The 20,577-nt window shown below is 33.7% G+C and overlaps 1 protein-coding gene across 1 annotated transcript; it reads right to left on the bottom strand.

Moving 5' to 3' along the window:
- Positions 1-16,891: 16,891 nt before the first annotated feature.
- LOC128220573 (uncharacterized) lies at positions 16,892-19,151 on the bottom strand. The gene has a single exon (XM_052929020.1). It carries the CDS (start codon positions 19,036-19,038, stop codon positions 17,260-17,262), a length of 1,779 nt encoding a protein of 592 aa, XP_052784980.1. The 5' UTR covers positions 19,039-19,151; the 3' UTR covers positions 16,892-17,259.
- Between the last annotated feature and the right edge of the window lie 1,426 nt (positions 19,152-20,577).

Genomic DNA, 20,577 nt, shown 5'->3' with positions numbered 1-20,577 from the left:
AATGCATTAAAGCTAAAGATCAGAAATCATCGACAATTATATCACAATACAAATGCCCTTTACCATTCCCAATGCTTAAGGTATGCTTTCAACAGAGAGTACGAATAACGTTTATTTCCGTTTTCCTTCTCTATCTTCTTGTTTTGCTACCGCCTTTGTAAGCAGACAAAAACTCTTTGCCTTGCTTTGCTCTTAACATCTGGGAGTTTCATGAACGGGAAACATTGACCAAACTGCGACAGTTTAAGTGCTGATTTTAGACACAACTTATCTCAACAAATAAGTAAAGAAATAACATCAGGATCTACCTGCACGTGAACTCGGAAACAAATGATTTTGATATGTTCATTCCTTATTTACAACAATATCATGAGACTATCATACGTGTATAACCTAGAAATGTATCTCAAAGGCAATAGTCAATTATATCATGATATAAATCAAATAAATCATGGCTTGCGGAAGACCTGTCAGATCATAAGAATATCATATAGCTTAATACTTTTGAAATGACAATAAATGGAAGACCGACTGGCCTCGACAATTAACTACTTGATTTAAAGATACAATGCAATGACGTTAAACGAAACTAGGACGTCCTCATAGATTAACCGCACGATTCCATTCACTGATTTTTTTATTGGGGGCCTTATGAGTATGTTGGGTGTTGATTGTGTATATTTATCATCACAGAAATGAAATCAATAGTTTAATTTAAAATCTAGTTGCAAAGAAAAATGGATCAAAAATAAGTATACTCTGCATCCTTACTAACGGAAGAAAATAACAAATTTGTCTTAATCATAAAAAATCATATACAATCCAAGTCCAATTGCATTTTTGTTAAGGGTAAGCATGAGACTAGTCTTTCACTCCACAAATTAAACAAATATAACTAATATATTTTAGTTTAGTTTCAACGTATTTAATTTTACAACGATTGTGAAACAAGCTATTGCAACTTGTATTCATCACTCTCGTTGGCACGATGTTGCGCGAGAGTGTGGTCTTGTGTTGTGGGGGAACCGGAGTACCCGGAGTACCCGGAGAAAACCCACTTGTCCGATTTGGTGACCGCTATCCAAACTCACATGCTCCTATTATATTTTGAAGCAATTTTATTATGAAATCATGTAATTCTTGCGTAAAACCTCGTTGAAAAATGCCTTTCTCTCCATAAGTTAAACAATTATAGCTAATTATAATTTTAAAATAATTTTATTCAACAGTAACGTGCGAAAGATGCTTAGCTACCAATAAAAACGCCCCCAGTGACGAAACAACGCCGCCCTCAGCCTTATACACCACGTGCATTTCCGCCAATATTCCTACGGCAAACAACAAATAACAAGCATATGACAAATCGTCTATTCTGAGAAGATAAAAATATATGTATTTTGCAATAACGTAAACCTTGAGTAAATCTTCGTTGAAAAAAATGTAAGAACAAGTTAAACAGTCAGTCCTAATTTTGACCACAGCCCCCCAACCCAGATAACGTCTGGTTCGCTTACCATTCAAAGCTTGTTACTAAACAAATGATATCCATATATTTCAATGTATTTGGAAACTGTGCATGAAATCAGACTTTTTTTAATTCAGGATATATATATTCTTTATGAGTGAAATAGTTTTCTATGGGGTTTTCGATTCCACACTTGTTAGGGCATGGTGACACTAACGATTGTAACACGTTCACAGTTGTGGGTGTGTTGTAATTAATTATATTATTTGATGATTATAGTTCTGGCTTTATTCAACATTTAAGAATTCAGATTTATCATTTTTGAATGGTTATATTGACATCCTAAAAGTATTAGTGTTTAATGATAATCGGTGGGCTTTCAGCAGTATTCAATTCCAAAGGGATTTTGTTGGCGTTGAAGTACATTTCTCTTAAATATTTAATTGAATAAACTCATTCATTCTACAATGTTAATGTAAATAAAATGAAAACGGAACAGACTTAAAAATGGATTTGTCATTGTTAAGCAGATTAACATTAAGAGTAATTTGTTCCTTCGTCGTATAATTAAAATAGATTTCAATATGTATCTCTTAAAAACATTAAAGCTTTTGAAATATTTTATTTTGGGTCTACGTTAAGTGAGTTACTACGACCATTAAATTCAAACGTATGGTAAAATGTTTCAGATTCCAACTTCAACTAACTGCAGATGTTATAGAACTTATGGTATGTTTGGATAATCCTTTTTGAGATATTATGACCAATATGCGTACGGGCGTACGGGCAATAACACATAAATACGTATGGTTATTTGAAATCATTAACTATTTGCAGTGTGACAATCATGTGTCTGACCGAAGTGTCATGGAAATTATAACAAAATATAACATAATAAAATAATATTTATTCCTAGAACAAAATTCAACTGTTTAGTTGCTGACAGTTCCTATCGTCTGTGATTTAGTGTACACATTGGAGAGTGACGTCACTGCTGTATGTGTATAAGGGAGGCAATCACCTTACGATTTAGCTAAACGATTGAAGCATTTATATGCCCTTATATGACATTCAAAATATCACTGCGGTCACATGACCTGACAGTAGTTTTCGCTTGGTCACGTGTTAAAAAGATTAAAAATATTTCTGATAGTAAAAATATCTCTTTTTCGGGTTATGGGATTTTAACATTGTAGACAAAAGTGAGGTATAATAAAATAGGTTAACACTATCTGAATTAACAGTATCTGACTGTGTGTACTGTTGCCATCTTAAAATCCTCCTAAGTGGCTGCTTTTAATGTACCCGACTACAATTTGTGATTACCAAATAATCAGGCCTAATATAATTTGGAACCATTTTTTATCGGGAAAGCTAATTTGATGAGAAAGGATCTGTTTGTGGTGTTTGTATTTCTGTATGCGTTGTTTATACTATATGTTTTGCCCTGTGCCTTTGAAAATGGTTATTTTTTAAATATTGACATCTGAGCGTTTATTAAATTATGGGTAGTTTAAGCAATATATTACATTCTTGAAATGAGTTCATTCGGAAGCTTTTAACAACAAAAACATCAAAAGTATCAAACAAACGGTTCAGTTTTATTCAAACTGCTCATTAACATCAAGGATATTGAAATTTTGCCAACGTGCCCTGGCAACGGGTTAAGAGTTAATCTATATTCGACAAGCCCATGGTAGATAAAGGGCCATACCTTTTGTCCCTTAAGTGACCATTTCATATTTCACATATCTGCGACAAGCTAAATTTAACGTCGCACGAAACGAATTATTGATGTTCTGTAATAAAATGGTTAATAGGCATCCATGTGAACTTATCTTGCATAAAAACTTATTTTTGTTCTTTTAAGGAAGAAAGTATTAATCATGTATAAGTCTACTCTCATCATAATACACTGACAAATACTCAGCTTCGTTAGGTCTGACAACACGACTATAGAACGCGACAGTCTTTTAAAGAAAATGTGTATCAATCCGGCTATAAAAACTACTAGTGTTTGTTCCTAAGGCTAGGTATTCATTATAACCTAGAGTCAGATGTCATTTCATTAAAACTAAACATGCCTGAAGGAAATTCTAAATCTGACGGAGTCTGAAAGCGTTAACGAATTTATCATTAATTACCACGGTAGTCAACTAAACAACAATTAATGCAAATGTAACAAGTTGTGTATTGATTAATAATGTGGATGCCGGTCAATGAAAACAATCAGGAATTTAATGAGAGCTTAAACTAGTTTGTGATTGCACTTGTCCCAACATATATCAATGATTATGAATACAAAATGTATGCTTCATCGATGCTTACATAAAATTGAAAACATTGAAGAATAAAGTGAATTTAACTACAAATTAATAAACGTATACGAATGATTCCAGCCTGAGCAGCAGTGACACGGTTTCAAAAATGCAGTCATTTAAAGACATATATCTGTCATTGCTCGCTTAAGTAAATTCAAGGATCTCTTTTATGTTTAACTGTGAAAAAGACCAGTTGAGGAGGTTATCAATTATTTAAAATTGTTTGTACTGTTCTTAAAAGGAAACAAGATTCTACGAGTAGCAATATGTAATGTTGTTTTCAAACGATGTCTAGTAAATATCTAGGATCCAAGTGACTCGTCAGTCAAAACAGCTTTCCAGGGAACTATATTTAGAAAAGAATGTGATTAGAAAATGTGATAGAACTCTGGTTAATGTTATATAAAGGATAACGCTTGTCCACTGGAATTTTGACCTAACGAAGTTTATTCTCACTGAATAAAACCGGTTTTGCTAGCTGTTATATTTAGTAATTTCATCAAATGTGTCAATATCATTTTCTGGTATTGCAAATAACGAAATAAAATTAAACTAAAACTGGCTTTATTTTTGAAATCATTCCGCTCTCAAAAATTGGAACATCGTATTTACTCGAAATACGGAACCCACATGATTTCTAAGGACCGTTGATCGGCCTACGTAAATTATATGTTGATATAACATTTCCCCCTTTCACACAGATCAGAATTACATTTCCTGTCTTCGTAAAACTTCCTTTTCTAGCGTTTTTTTTGCCTTGATTGGTGGATAACAGACCTCTCGTCTTCTCCCTAACATTATAAACGCTGATTAGGCTCCCGATGCGACCCGTCCTCGACAATAATATGAAAACAAACGGGACTAACGATCGCGAATTGCATCTTGGTGGCATGATTTTTATTTCGTTTAATCGTCATTCCCTTTACTGGCTGGACTGGGATTTCATGGACAGTCTGTTATATACTGAAAAAAATATTTCAGGGCGACCGTTAAAAGTCCACCATTACTGTGTAAAATGATGATTTCTGTCGTTTTACACCACTTAATAAGAATATAACTAGGGATTGTACAAAATCGCTGAAGCGCTGCTCGTGACATTGCACATCCTGTATTTATTGTTATCAGTAATATTCACAAAAAAACAGTCATCCATTCCGAAACTGTGTTTTCATACTGAGTTTTATCTGCATTCGAATGATATACCGATTATGCAGATTGTATATATTTGAGAGAGAGGAATATAGTTGAACGTAATATTGTCATTTTATGTTGTTTATTTTTAGATATAAAGCTTGATACTTGTCTGGAATACTTTATTTGTGACTTTGATCTTGCTGTCGTTCTCTGCAAATTTGTTGTTTTGGTAAAATTCTAAGTAACGACTCTAATCGGTTTTATATTCATTCGTGGTAAGAAAACTCTTTGTTAACTCATTAGTACAAAATCGATTGTATTACATTAAATTCCTATTTAAACTGAATACTTAATGTTGTCCTCAATTTAATACGCAACAATCTCATTGTCAGTGGGGTATTAACCTTTACCTTCATCAGTATGGTTGTCATGGTTGGTTTCAGTCGTTTGAATTATTCTTTTGCGACGTCACGTCCTCCAATTGAATTTTTACATTCGAAGATAAAGCTTTATCGCCAATGATGATGGATCCACTTGAATATGGAAACAATATTACCCTGAATCTAGAGCTATTTGTTCAACTTATATTTCTTAGTGTTGTTTTTGTATGGACTTTCTCTTTACATGAACATAAGGAGGTAAGGAATTTCTTTCACAGTGAATTTGTTTATTTGCTTGGCCTTGTGTGTTTAATGGTTTTCTTAACTGTGTGCTTTTAAGATCTAAAATGGTCCTAAAAGCGTTGCTGATGGTTTCGCCTTAAATCAAGTAATAATGTCATTTTGTATACATAAATGACTTTAATCTTGACGTCGTTCTCTGTAATGTTGTTGCTTTGGTACAGTACGACTATAAGTAACGACTATAATCGGTATTCATTTCACACGTAGACGGAAACTATTTGTAAACTCATCAGTCCAAACTCAAAAGTATTGCATTCAAGTCCAATTTAAATCCAAATTGATCGAGTCCTCCAAGGGAATTTCATATTCGAAGATAAAGCTATACCGACAATGTTGATGGTTTTACTTGAATAAGGAAACACGATTTCACTGAATATTACCCTAATTGTTCGATTGGTATTTCATGGTTTTATATTTTGTTTGGTTTTTCTGTATACGTACATTCTACCTGAACATATGGAGATAAGGAATCACTTTAACAGTGGACTTGTTATTTTTCTGGGTCTTGGTTCGTTAAATGGTTGTATTAACTGTATAATTGTTGAATATTTTATGGTCCTTAAAGCGTTGATGATAATGCGCTTTCAACACAATTCTTATTCAAATCGAGACCTGCTGATTTATAATTTGGAAGTATTTGGTTCCTGTAGGGGATACTCGGCCATAAAATGTACCCTTAATTAGATCTGTTTTATTGGTTTGGGCTTTATCTGATATATATATATATGGATACGTACCGCACGTTTAAAAATATTCATTATTAGCATCTTTGATTTATTCAACCAATTATTACAAGTTTCACATCCACAAAATGTCTGACACAAGCGCAATACTGGGCTATAAACAGTGGACAAATGTCAGGTCCTTTTACACTTTGTCAAACCAAATTACAAACCCCCTGTTAGTTGTATCAACGCAACAGGACAATCAAAACTAACCCACCCTGTTCAAATTATACCAATAACTTTTTTAATTACAAAAGACATCTACGTTATATTTATTCAGACTCAATGAGGCGGTTTCTTCCCTTTGAAATACAGTAATAACTGCCGGCACGCATTTAAAATCACGTGACATCATTCAGAGTTAACAATATCTTTCATTCCTGATTCATTTTGATCGTTTACCTTTGAAGACAATTTAATGAAACTGCAATTATATATCACAATGAGATGTGCAAACTGTTATTTTACCAATAATTATATACATGTAGCTATAGCCCAGCTAGTGGCAGAGGTATTATCATCAAGGGTAGCAAACGCGTAGTATATTGATATTCAAATAACCCGATCAACCGGGAAATATTAACTAATACTTAGGACGTGCTTCAAACCGAGCGAAACTCGGCAGAGCCCTGTGAAAGCTACATGTATGCGCGTATACAATAAGTACTACTTTATTTCAAACGTGCAACCACTATGAGCCACTAAAATGACGTTACTGTGAGGGAACCAGTATTTTTCGGCTCATAAACCATATTGAGCGTGTGTGTGTGACACCAAACTTTCATCAGAGCGTGACGAAACTACGTTTGGTAGATTTCGTCATTGTAAAATCGGCCGTTTCCGTAAGAAAATATTAACATGAAAAATGAAACGATCAGAAGCAAAATAAAGTCCCAGTAATTCTCAAACCATGTTGTATGCTAATTCACAAAGAATATGAAACGTCTGGGTAAACTAACATACAAAATAAATCATAACTCTGTATGTTTTGGGAGACATCTACTTGTATTCAATTTTTCATTAATTAAATTCAATCTGACTGAGTGAGAGACTGTGACCTAAAAAGTCTAAAAATAGAAACACCTGTCATCCATCAGCATGGCTGACTGATATATTGTGACTATAAGTATGTACGGGAATGGTGTGGTGTGGGGTTTTACGAGACGGGTGCGGGACGGGTGCGGGACGGGTGTTTCCTACCGCCAAGAAACACCGTGTCTTGTGTAAGTGATTGCAACTTTAGAGATAGACTGTGTATTATGTGTGCAGGTAAGGACTGGCCCCCGGTGATTTGTTTGCATATCATGGGTTTGTATTACAAACTTTCATGTCATTTATTCGTTGTTCTCACAGCGGTAAATCAATTAAGATAATGATCAAAATCGTTACTGGCACTAGATAATTTGTAAGTTACTTCAACAGATCTCATGTGTGGTCGGACGTTTCTTGACCAAACACAGTATCCGGCAAGGAAACGACCCGGAAATATTTTTGATATTTCATGGCCAAATTCATGGAAATTGCTGGGAGATGACATTCTAGTATAGTCTGCATTGAGGACAACCACAGTTTTGGTTTTCTCTAAATTGTTGACAAACTTTTGAACTCTTGGAAATCGTTGATAATTAGATTTGAATTTAATTGACATTTATTTTGTCTGTCATTTACTTTCTACAAGCAAGGAACATTTAGGCATTGAAATTGAAATAGAAATATTTTACTCTAACAATTTGGGGAATTGAGAATTGTGAAATTACGGGCACATACATCTATTTGAGATACTCCTCCAGCATTGCATTGACTGTATAATTGTAATAATAATAATAATAATAATAATAATAATAATAATAATAATAATAATAATTATAATAATAATAATAATAATAATTGAATACAATTAAAAATTGTAAAACATAATCACTTTGTAAATAGATATTGTAATTTGATTTCATTTAATAAAATATCTTGATATCACATAATCATTTGTAACTGGACAACGTCCCTAACCGCTGTGTTGTAACAATATTAATAGTGGGGAAACTACCAATCCGACGTGTTAATATACTAATGTCAGCTTTTGAATTGTTCTTCTATTCGTGTTGGACACCCAGTCAATTTCTTTTAGTACATTGTTTATTGATACGGATCGTGTGAGTCCGGTAACTATTCAAGCAGTTTCATATCGAATATTTTCCGTTTCTTTTTCGTATTGCCAATGGACACAATTATCCCTAACTAATGAACCGTATTCTAGATGCAGGAAACGCTATGACAAATATGATTTATGTGGTTAAGGTTTTGTCTGTGTAGTTAAAATTTCGTCATTTTCATATTTGCAAGATTTTTTGGACGCTGTTGCGATGATTTAATTTATAATGTCGGTGCCAAGACCATCCTTACTGAGTGTCAAAAATTTGCTCTTTCCAAGACTAAAAATTAAAAAGTTGTTAAAATGGTATATCTGTGAGAGTGCAGCTTTAAAGAAGTGTTGGACTAATATCGGATAAAATGTCAAACACATTGCCTCTGTTTCAGCGGGATTAATGTTGACTATCCGTTGTTTAGAGCATGCAAGGATACAATGTAAATTACAATCTGTAAGCCAATCCAATCAATTAATACCATGTTGTTTTAGTTTAAAAATAAGAGTGTTCCAAACTTTATCAAATCATTGTTTGCTCACTTGAAACTTAATAAGCAAGGACGAATTATAAGATTGAATGAATTTGATTTATTCTTAAAAACAACACCGACAATTAATCATTAATTTTTCAAGATGGTTATTTTATAAAATAAAAAAAAATGTATATCTATGGGCGGACTACTAATGGTTTCCTAAAAATCCAGACACACTTCATGATCCGGTTTTCATGCCCTCACTGTGAATTTTAATACTACAATTAAATGTATAAAAATGTTTGTTCACAATACTCCATTCTCATACTAGTTTTTACAATGGCCTGTTTGTTTTATTCCTTCTAAATGCCGAAGTAATAATGTGACTAAAACGCGTAATTCCTCGTGTATATGTTCCATTATTTCCAGTTTAATTTGTCTATCGTTATACGATGCTCATTTCCAATCACTTGATACCATTTCGGTTATTTTCTTTTTCAATTGTCTAATCTCATCCTTCAGTTTATCAGAACCAGTGGGATAGCGAGAAATAAAGTCTATTCGGAAATGACACGTCAATGTAATCGTTTGTTAAATCTATTTAATTAAGTCTACTATAACGTGTGGAGAAATGCTATTACGGGGGGGGGCGTAATTTCTTTGGAAAAGTTGAAAACAAAATATTTGAAAAAGGGTGGGGGGAATTACAGTACGTTTTAAAATTGCAAACTTATGGCGGTATTAATTTCAATGCATGGGCTATGCGAGTGGCATTGAAGAACAGTTAGGTGGATCAATATATTCATGTAAAAATGGTGAAAGCGATAAATTGTTTCCCGACAAAAAAAAATAATAATTGAAAACCCCCATTAGTATTTGATGGTGTTTTTTTGGAAATTTCCATTATAATATTTTTTCGTAATCAAACGAGGTTAAGAAAATCATTTTAAATCAAAATAAATACAACCTTCTTGGGAGATTTGCAAAAATAAAACAAAGTGTTGTAACTAAACCATAGATACACCGCGATTGATACCACTGAGGAAAAATGAAATTCAGTCCCCATTGTACATAACACTTACAATAGCTATGATTCCGTCTAAATCATTAATTACCGGTGTAAAACAATGGACTAGTGTGCTTTTTAACTGCACAAGATTACAATCATTGCCAGCATATTGATGAAGAAAACTTAAGCAGTTGTTCATAATCGACATGGTAATTTAATATACATTAAACGAGCACTGCGTCGGGCGAAATATCGTTGATTGATCTTCACTAATAATGGAACTAAACGAAGACGAAATTCGTCTATTTTCGTGCGTCAAATGTTTCTACATTTTCTGTTCCTGGAGGAATATTTTGCACCATTTACGGTAAAGCCAGACTAACGCGAGTAATTCCAATACATATTTGCTGTCAACCGTAAATATTTTTTCCGTCTAAAAATATACTTGGTACAAACCCGCGCTGTCTATGATACTTCCATAAAATAAAGTGGCTTGAAGTTTTCAACCTCATTGAGTATTTGGATGTAAAGGTAGTCAAGTCGTACCGAATGCAAACATGGTTGTCGTTAATTCTGAGATGCTATTTGTATTGTGGCAGGTAGTTCAGCAAAGAAATTCGACTTAAGTGCTTAACATTTAAAAACAACAGTGAACATGATTTATGGCAAGTCAAATTTGCATAAATGCAACAAACTATCCCAAACACAAACTTATTGCATGTATTACGAACCGAAGGATATTTAGAAACATCCCAGAATCGACATGATATAAGTTGCAACTAATGAAACACCAAGTTTTATTTAGGTAATGACATACAACATGTTCACAAAAGTACGTTCTCAATAATATCGACGCTAATACATAACATGAGGCATTAATATAACCAGATTTTAAATGGCAATTTTGAAGAAAAAATAAATCACTAATTGAACAATAAATCCGTATGAAAAAACAACACTTGAGGGGTTTAAATCAATTTTAATATCCTTCCACAGTGCAAGGTGGATCGGGAAGGTCAAAATCTAAAACGTTTCATAGTTCATGTTTTATTTAGCTATGATGAACGATTGTTTGTAGGAGCAATGCATACATTGTTGGTGACATGTTTTGGGGTAGTAAGGAGTTGTTCAAATATTACAAAAGAAGATTTTATCAGATTTAGGATAAAAAAAGCATTCACATTCTTTCAGAATAGTCTGACGACATTATAACTTTGTTTTTGTGTCAACATGCCCCAGATTACCTAATCAACAATGTATAGCGAGTTCTTTTTCAAATAAGAAAGATATTCAAAAAATAATGGAAAATAGTGGATGATTTATTTTCCTGGTTACAAAAATGCAAATATCTTTTTTTAAGAATAGCTGCAATCATCACAACGCCTCAAGACATTGTTGATTTGGAAGTTCGGATAAATTTGACTCATAAACACATTCATTTCGTAAAACGACATTTCCGGAATAACGTAAATGCTTTTTCTTGGGAATATCAGAAAATCTCGTTTCGTAAAAAATGCTCAACTCATAATTAAAGCTTCACATGTTGCAACGGATATATGAATTAAGCTTGCTAAATATTGAACCTCAAATCTAAATAAAATTAATTCTTTTAAATATTTTAAATTTTGATCCTTCAAACGACGATTGCATTGTGGCCAGCCCTTACAAATACTAGTGTTTAATTTGTAATATAATATCACAGCCTTTTGTGTGAAATACTAAGATTTGACGTGAGTTCATAGCAGCTAAATGAATTAAAACTAGGGATTTGTTTTTCAAAAACCTTGAATGTGACAGGTTAAAACCATGTCATCACATGTTGCACACATAGGCATAACCTATGTTTAAGTGTTTACCAAATTAAATGAAACACTTATCATGTTTAAAACAATAACTTCAATCACGTCAAACTTGAACAAGTGCCAACTTCGTTGAAGTGAGCATTAATAATACATGCTTTTTTATCATATTCTTCTATGCATTTATTCTTTCCTCGTGCATTAAAATTTAATAAGATATAAACAGTCATACAAATACAAAATGTCTAATGGTTTAACACTTGAAACTATTTATGGTAAGTTAAGTAACTGATGTATGGATGTAAAAAACTATAGTCTTAACCACAATAGCAAGAAGTTCTTCCGTTTTTTCCCCATTGTTTGAAACCACTGAATCGTATAACTCGAAAGTCGCCTCATTATTGTTCATATTATGAACTAACTTCAATCGTAAGTGTGGGATTTTGCCATACAGAGAATACAGTTTGTTAAGCCTCTTGTCTACTTTATGGGTTATACATTTTAACGCAGTGTTATTCAAATATATATCTTAACCGAGCGAGTATCTTTTGTTTATCATATGCGGTAATAATATTATTATATATATTTTCTCTATTTAATGTATCAATAATTGATATGAAACCAGTGTCAAAGCAAAGTGCCATCCAAAGGCCGTCTTCCTATAACAGTGTGCGCATACCACGTGATAAATTGCGTCATAAATGCTACGTCAGAATTCACTATTTCTTCACCATTTTAAATGAAACTTAGCGCAGTTGATGCCGCTTACGGAGCCCCGCCTTCGGTCGTTTACCAGAGTTTGATTGAGAGTTTAGTTTCTTAAAACACTTCGACAAACGTTTTCACAATTCGGACGTCTGACGGAGCACTGTCAAAACATTAGTTAGTTATCTTTGATATAAGTCTTCATTTTAAGCAAAATGTTGCCTTCCGACGTAGCATATGTGACGCAATTTATCACGTGGTATACACACACTGTATAAACAGACAAAAACAGACGAGCCTTGCGGTCGTTCCGCGGTGAACTTGTTTCTACCTATGATATCAACGTGATTCTCCATTATGCCTCATAATGACAAAAATAGTAAGATTTATAGAATAACTGTATCAATCAGCTTTTTCAACATGCCAGTCATTATTGTTTTACTCATTGTGTATGGATGTTTACCTGCAACATTTATTTCATATGAATTTCTCCATACATATTGAGTATCATAGACTCATAGTGTTCAGTTTCATTTATTTGAATGATGTTGAGAAAAAGGTTTTCCGAATTTCTTTATAAGTGAAATGTTATGTATTTGCATTGTTTTGTGTGTTTTTTTTCATATTATACATGTATGTTATTAGTTACAATACTCAGATTGGAAGTTGTTAAAACACAAGGTTATTTATGCAGGCTTTTTACTTTTCGTTTAATGATCTTAATATTTCTATTATCATTTTCATTGAATATTTGATGGTATTTCTTTTCACCTTAAAATTAGTAAACTTTGTAATTCTATGATTCTTTTTTTTCAAAATTTACTTGTTCACATCAAAATGTTGATGACTGGTTACACATGACTGGTTACACATGACTGGTTACACATACACATGACTGGTTACACATGACTGGTTACACATGACTGGTTACACATGTAATATACCTGCTTCAGAATCTATGGGATTTTGATTATCCTAATGTTTCGATGATCATGAATCAATACATTTACTGGTTTAAACCCCCAGTAAATTTACATTTTACTGACCGCTCCAAGGCGGTACCTAACAATTCTTGATAAACATACCAATTATTTATATATATATAGTATTGATGCACTGTGCATATATAGTATTGATGCACTGTGCTGTTTGTAGAGTTTTGTGCTGTTCTATGTTTCTTGTTTGTGATTTTGTGTTCTATGTCTTTGGCGTTTGCCCATTGCCACTAAACCGGGTTTATGTTTAAACTTTTTGCTACCGAGCATGTTTCTGTAGCTTTTAGCATAAGTATTGGTTGTAGTTTACCACTGAATTTATAGATTTGATCACATAGAAACCCTATTGGAACGAATAGGTAACTGTTTTATGAAATGATTTTGTGATCTCAATCTGTGTTCATTTGATGTATATATGTTAATTCTCTATTTGAGAGAATACATTTTTCATGAAAATGTTTTATGTAATTATCTAAACATATAAGCGAATTGAGATATTAAGTCCAAGTTTAAAAACTGAAGACTTTTAGATTGGCTACAACTTGCATTTTTCGATGCAAGTTAAATGTCTATTTCAAAATTGCCATTTCAAAACTAGATACATCGATGCCAAATGCAATATATATTTGGTGATTTGTTTTGAGCCAGTATTTTTTAAAACATGATGTTATACAATAAGCTAAACAAAACACTAAGGTTATTAGTTATAATCGCAAATTAAACGCTTTAGATTGATTAAAACTTTATTTTACTTTTGTCAGAGGTCATTTTTATGAGAGTGTTTCATGAGCTGCATATCATGTCGATTGGTTCAGAGATTATATTTTGATGACATTTTTTCGACCTTTGTCTGATTTCATGAGTGTCAAATGCTATGTATATATGCGTTGATTTGTTTTTGTAAGATTGTTACCAATACAAATCTGGGCAAATAAATGCGATTTTCTAAACCTCCTTTGGTTGTAATCCATCAAATAAGTTTATGTTTAGAACAGTTTGTTGCATTTCTTTAAATCTTTCTTGCCATGACCTAATTTTATGTTCACCGGTGGAATTTTAAACATCTCATCTAGTATTTCCTTTAAAATGTTAAACACTAAAGACGAATCGCTTTGCGATGAGCTACCTGCCACAATAAAACTGGCTTGCATAATAGATTTAACGACCACCACGTTTGAATGGTTACGGTCTAACACAGAATAAAGTTTGATTTTTATTAAATAATAAAGATATGATATGTATTAAATTAGTAACATTTTTCTTGATAACTCATATAACAGGTGCAGTTTAATCATTGAACAAATAGAGCATAGAGCATTATGTTTACATTCAATTATACCATGCATAATCACTACTTATACCATAAAAAAATAAGTAACACATTTACAGTAATTGTAGTCAAAGTAAACTGAAGTGTATATTTTACATATCTATATCTCTCAAAATATCCCTATGTTTCACTAAATGCAACACATGGTATAGTTTAGCCAATGGTGTTAAAAATTGTACTACTACCTTTACAGTTCCTGGGTAACGGTGGAAAATCATAGAAATATGCCTTTAAATGAAAGGCAAATAAGGTTGAACTATTATTAAGCTGTTAATTGGTAATGATGTTGCCTTCATTTTGATTTCACTTATTTGTCAACGCAAACCAATTGGTGTATCCTCTAATAACAGAAGCCCCACTGTCCAAATTAAACTTTAAGGGTGCATACCAGCTGCATACGACCAAATACCACACTGATACATGGCATCGAAAGCCCTCAAAGCTAATGAGGTAAATTGTGTGAAACATCAGCTTTATAACTGTCCTGTGGAAATGATGTTTTGGGGATTTTTCTGAAATATTTCGGCTTTTCCTGCCTAGATGAGGCCATCTTTGTATGTCTCTTGTAATACGCAATTACGCCTCAGCCCATCCTGGTTACTCTGCGCTTTCGTTTTTTGCTGACTTCTTTCATTCTTTGTAAGTTGATCAAAGTCACTATAGATTTCGACTGACGATCAAGCATGCTCTGAACGATAGCTGTCGTCTGTTCATTCGGGAGAACCATCCGTATATAAAGTTCAGAGCGAGGCTCCTGACTTTTTCGAGACCAACTGCTTTTCAATTTCATTCTCATCTTATGATCTCGTTTGTCGAACAGATTCATTATATCACTCATGTACGACTTGTCTATTTGACATCCAAACACTCAATGACGTTGAAAACGATATGCCGCGAACCATTAAGCTTGTGTAACGTATATTAAATTACCATGCAGATTTTTGAAAAGCAGCTTAAGTTTTCCTCAAAAAATGAATGCAGACAATGATTGTATTTACAAACATTTGTACACTTAGAACACACTCAGAACATATACAAATCCATTTATTTCACATCGGGAATATATAACTTTGGCGGAAACATAGTAATTGTTAAAAGGATCCTTTATTGTAGTGTTTAAAAGGAAGGGTCTTCAATGGAGGCTGCAAGAGTATGGCAATGGCTTGGACATCACCTTTTGATAATAGAAATCTTGAATTTCATTTTTCCTCAGTGGTAGAAGCCGCGATGTCTATGGTTTAGTTCAAACTTACAAATGACGGTGGATATGTTAAGCATTTCGCTAATGACATTTTGAGGTTACGGAAATCTCTAATCATGCAACTTTACAAAAATGATCAAATATTAATTTGGTGTTGAGATGAACTTTAAGTTTAAACACTTCATTGTCGGGAAAGTATATATCGCTTTCAACATTGTTACATAAATACATTGGTTCATCTAACTGTTCTTTAATGTCACTCGCATAACGTATCAATTGGATTTAGCACCATATTGTTGCCATTTTATAATAAATTGTAATTTCCAATTTGGTTTCCTTTTTTCTTCTTTTTTACCAATGTGCCAAGATTTCTTCACTTTTTTTTCAAAAATACTTTCTGAAGGTCAACTCCATAAAATTGCCATGTTTAAACAGAGTTGTTTTAATGCCGGTGTTTCGAAAAGTGAAATGTTTATTAAAAGAAAAAAGATTTGGAACGTTTTATGTTGCAAATTATATTATTATTAATACATTTATTCTCATCTCTTCCCGAGTTGAATTCAGATTCACCACTGAAAAATGTAATGATATTTCTTTCTCTCGCACACGCTTATGCATACAATGGTTTCATTGTATTCAACATAGTATGTTAACTATTGTGTATAACGGTAGGCTATACTTTAGCAGTGATACGGGCGACGATCTATATTTTGCATTTCTTTAAACATTGAGCTTCCGCCACATAAATTACGTTTTTGAATATTTTTCAATAATAATAATATCAATGATTGTTTTTGTATTTTTAGATTTAATTCATAGAAACATCATCGATCAGGTTTAAGTTAAGTTATATAAGTTTAACTGTGATAGTGAATTAATTTGTCTTCGTATATATTTTAGATGTAACACATAGTTCAATTAGGTCAAATGAGTGTATTATCATAACAACTAGTGTTTTAAATGTGTATTTACAAATAATACATGTACTGAAGCATACATATAAAGTTTATGTATAAATTGACTTAGATATTTCACCGAGAACAAACGACCGAAATTGGCCATTTGTTTTAAGAAATTATACAAATAACAATATACGTATGCATAATGGTATTATATTACAGGGAAATATATTTTTCAAACTATATGAAATTCATTCAGTTGATTTTAATACAGTAAAGTCCAAATATTTATTTGAACAAAAACGTGTCGATCATATTTTAGACTATCTATTTTTAGTGATTAAAGCAATATACTCGTAGAATGGTGGTCTAATAAATCACTGGGTTATTTTAAACAATTTCAGTAATTTCATGCTACTCTCATTGTTGGTGACGGCCATCCTGGTGCCGTCCCTGGAGATGGCAATGGCGTACGGATACATCATGCCGACGTCACACGACGCACATACGTCCCCGGTCGGTGATATCTGGATGACCGATTCCGTGTTCTGGCTACAAACAAACACGGAGTCATCAGGACCAACACATGCGCCGCGTGGTTTCTGTATCCGTGCATCTTTTATTTCACTGCTCGCACCGTTCACGGTGTTGTACGTGTAAACTATGTGAGCATATCTGTCTAACATAACAAGGGAACTACGGGATGATATGTAGGTACATTTACTTTCGTCACCCTTATAAGTCTTGCTAGGAAACTTCACTTTGTCAAAGTCGCTCTCGTGGCCGTCCACATCAATCATCCTTGCATGCCGCGGGTCGTCCCAGGTGCTCACCACGAACGTGCGGTCGTTCAATGGGCAGATGGAGAAGTAACAGGATGACGTAGTCAGCTTCCTCATAAGCGTGATTTTGTTTTTACTATCCACTGTCAGCAGACAGATAGTTCTTTCCAAAGTACTTACTGCAATACTTTCATCAGAGTAGAACGTTACGTCAAAAGGTTTCGTTTCCAATTTATACGAAGGATCAGATCTCTTTAATGTGTTACTCATTATAAAACATGTCCAGTTCAAGTTATCGACAGCGACGATCCTCCCGTCCGGCAGGAAATCCAAACCCGTAACAAACGGTTCCACATTGTCCTCCCGTGTCTTCACGAGCGCCATGGTCTTCAACAGCTCCAGTCGCACCGGTCTACAAGGAATTTGTTGTTCGGAAGAAGAACCCGTCCCTGCGATTTTCTCAACGCTTAACACTTTGTCTTCAGACCTCACGACTAAATCACAAATAGCATCCTTTAAAGAAAGTAGAATGTGCACATTTTCATTCCAGACAAGATTCATGTTGACGGCGTGGTCGTCTTGACGCAAACCTTCCATTACTCTCCTACAGTCCTGCAACCTTTTCTTGAGGACGTGCTTTATCATGAACTTTTGTATTGCTGATCCGTGTTGGTTAACGGCATGAACAATAGACCGTGTCGCTTCAAGGGAGTCCCTAGCCTCGTTTGCTGCCAATTGTTTACTATCATAACGGGTCTTCTCTTTGTTTGTCGTATTAGTCAACTCCTGTATGACTTTCTTTTTGGCATTTTCAAACATTGCATTGATTTGTTCTTTGTAAGCGTCCATTTCCATACAAATTTCACTCATCTTATTTTTTGTTTTCGTAACGGCATATATTATTTGCTTAACAAAGTTTGACGCTTCGTCAACGGTGGAATTTATTTTCTGGTTTAGAGTCGACAAATCTTGATTCTCTTTCGTTACTTCATTTGCAATATCTTTAAGATTGTCACACTTTCGATGATTTGCAAGGGCACATATTTCACAGCACATATCGTCGTGATCTTCACAAAAGAACACAAACACTTTATCATGTTCTTGGCACCGATCCAGACCTTTCATATCGGCAACTATCGTACCACTTTTTGTTTCGCTGACAAGACTTATATCGTGACCCCCGGGTTTATAGATCTTATGAGCTTCGCAGCAATCGTTACACAGGAACTCTGAGCAGGTTTTACAGAACAGATCAGCATGGGAGGTCCTCTTCCGGCGACTACACGGATCACACTTATTTCCTGTTCTCCCACCGACCGCGTCGTCCACGTTGTCTTGCATAACATCATCGTTATTAAATTTTGAGGCCATCATTAAACCATATTTTATCAACAACTAATTCCACGTATTTTGAAACTGTATTTATAAATGTATCCTACATGCGATTTACGTTTCAAGTATTTTCACGCACTTATTTAACTAAATATATAAATGTAGGTTTAATGCATGTTCTTGTTTATATTTAATTTCCTTAATAAAGAGTAAAATTGAGCTTTGTGTTTATAAATAACCCTTGATACCATTTACATGTCGATATTGATAGAAGGAAAAATAACGGCTTGTTTAAACGGTTTGGTGAAGTACTGTGTCTGTGCATAAATTATCTCACATGTTCCACTTAAGTTTATTTTTTTAATATCTGTCTTGCTTATAGGTAAACTTCTTTTATCTTTTAAAAAGATAAGGGGATTCATTCCTAAACACAGAAAGCGGAAAATTTAATCAATTGAACACTGTTATTTAATATCAGCGAGGGTACAACAATGGGTTTATCGTGGGTCTTATGCGGTTTAAATGATGTTATTGGGTATCAGTTCGAATATGGCGGCGAAAATGTAGAAAAGACCTTGTTTTTTACATATTAAAGAATGTTAACGATTTTTTTATAAAATGCTTGACGGCGATATATAGATGTTTTTTTATGTTGGTGGGTGCATGAATGGATGAGGTAGGACGAATTGTACGAATAGAGCAACCTAGATTCGGATTATATGAGAAAAGCAGCAAGCATAAATTACAGAAATAAACTGACTTCTTTTAACAAATTTGGAGGAAATTTAATAATTATCAAGAGAGGGAACTCTTTCTCATTGCTGATTGTTTAGTTGTCCGCCATTCTTTATTTTGGCGCCTTTCTCACTTGTTCTTTAGTTTTAATCCGGTTCGGACGTGTGTGACAAATAATTTGTCAATATGGGAATATTTGAAACAATACGTGCATCTTCGACACAAAACGACGAACTTACCATCGGCCGCTAGTCACCTACATTAAATATTTAAGTAATAATAATATTGGATAAGTAAATATAATTCGAGAAAAAACATTTGGTTATTCGTATTATGTTTGTCTGTAAAAATGTGAAAAAATACAGATTGGCAGCGTAAACATATTTAAAACAAATAAGTAGGAATTGTACTCAGCCTGAAACTATTTTTTTCTTATATTTCCCGACCGTTTTATGTGGCTGTAATTGCAAGTAGCCTTGCTCGGTATTTAGGTATTTGCAATTTTTAGAAACGACTAGGCTGATGAGCCTGAAGTGCATATGTCTATCAAAACGCAAAGCACTATATTTAACGATGAGGTATGCACAAGCATTCGGTCGCATTAAAAACAATTCGCTCGTCATTTATATCATGTATAAATCATATTTATATAACCGCTTGTAAGAGGTATTATTAATAAGCATACAAGATCAGATATTAATTTTTGCTTGCCCTAGACTGAAGCAACGTAGGAATATAATGCAATTTGTCTGAAAATAAAAAACGCTCTTAAAACATCATTTTTAGCATTATCACGATCCTTCACGTTCATATACATCTCGCTACTGGGGGGGGGGGGGGGGGGTA

The sequence above is a fragment of the Mya arenaria genome, chromosome 15 (genome assembly GCF_026914265.1).
Source record: "Mya arenaria isolate MELC-2E11 chromosome 15, ASM2691426v1".
Lineage (NCBI taxonomy): Eukaryota > Metazoa > Mollusca > Bivalvia > Myida > Myidae > Mya > Mya arenaria.
The sequence above is the reverse complement of the archived record's forward strand: the minus strand, read 5'-3'. Positions and strand labels throughout refer to the sequence as shown.

What these genes read in the sequence shown, in the direction of transcription:
- LOC128220573 (XM_052929020.1), bottom strand. Translation starts at nt 19,038, where the DNA reads ATGATGGCCTCAAAATTTAATAACGATGATGTTATGCAAGACAACGTG.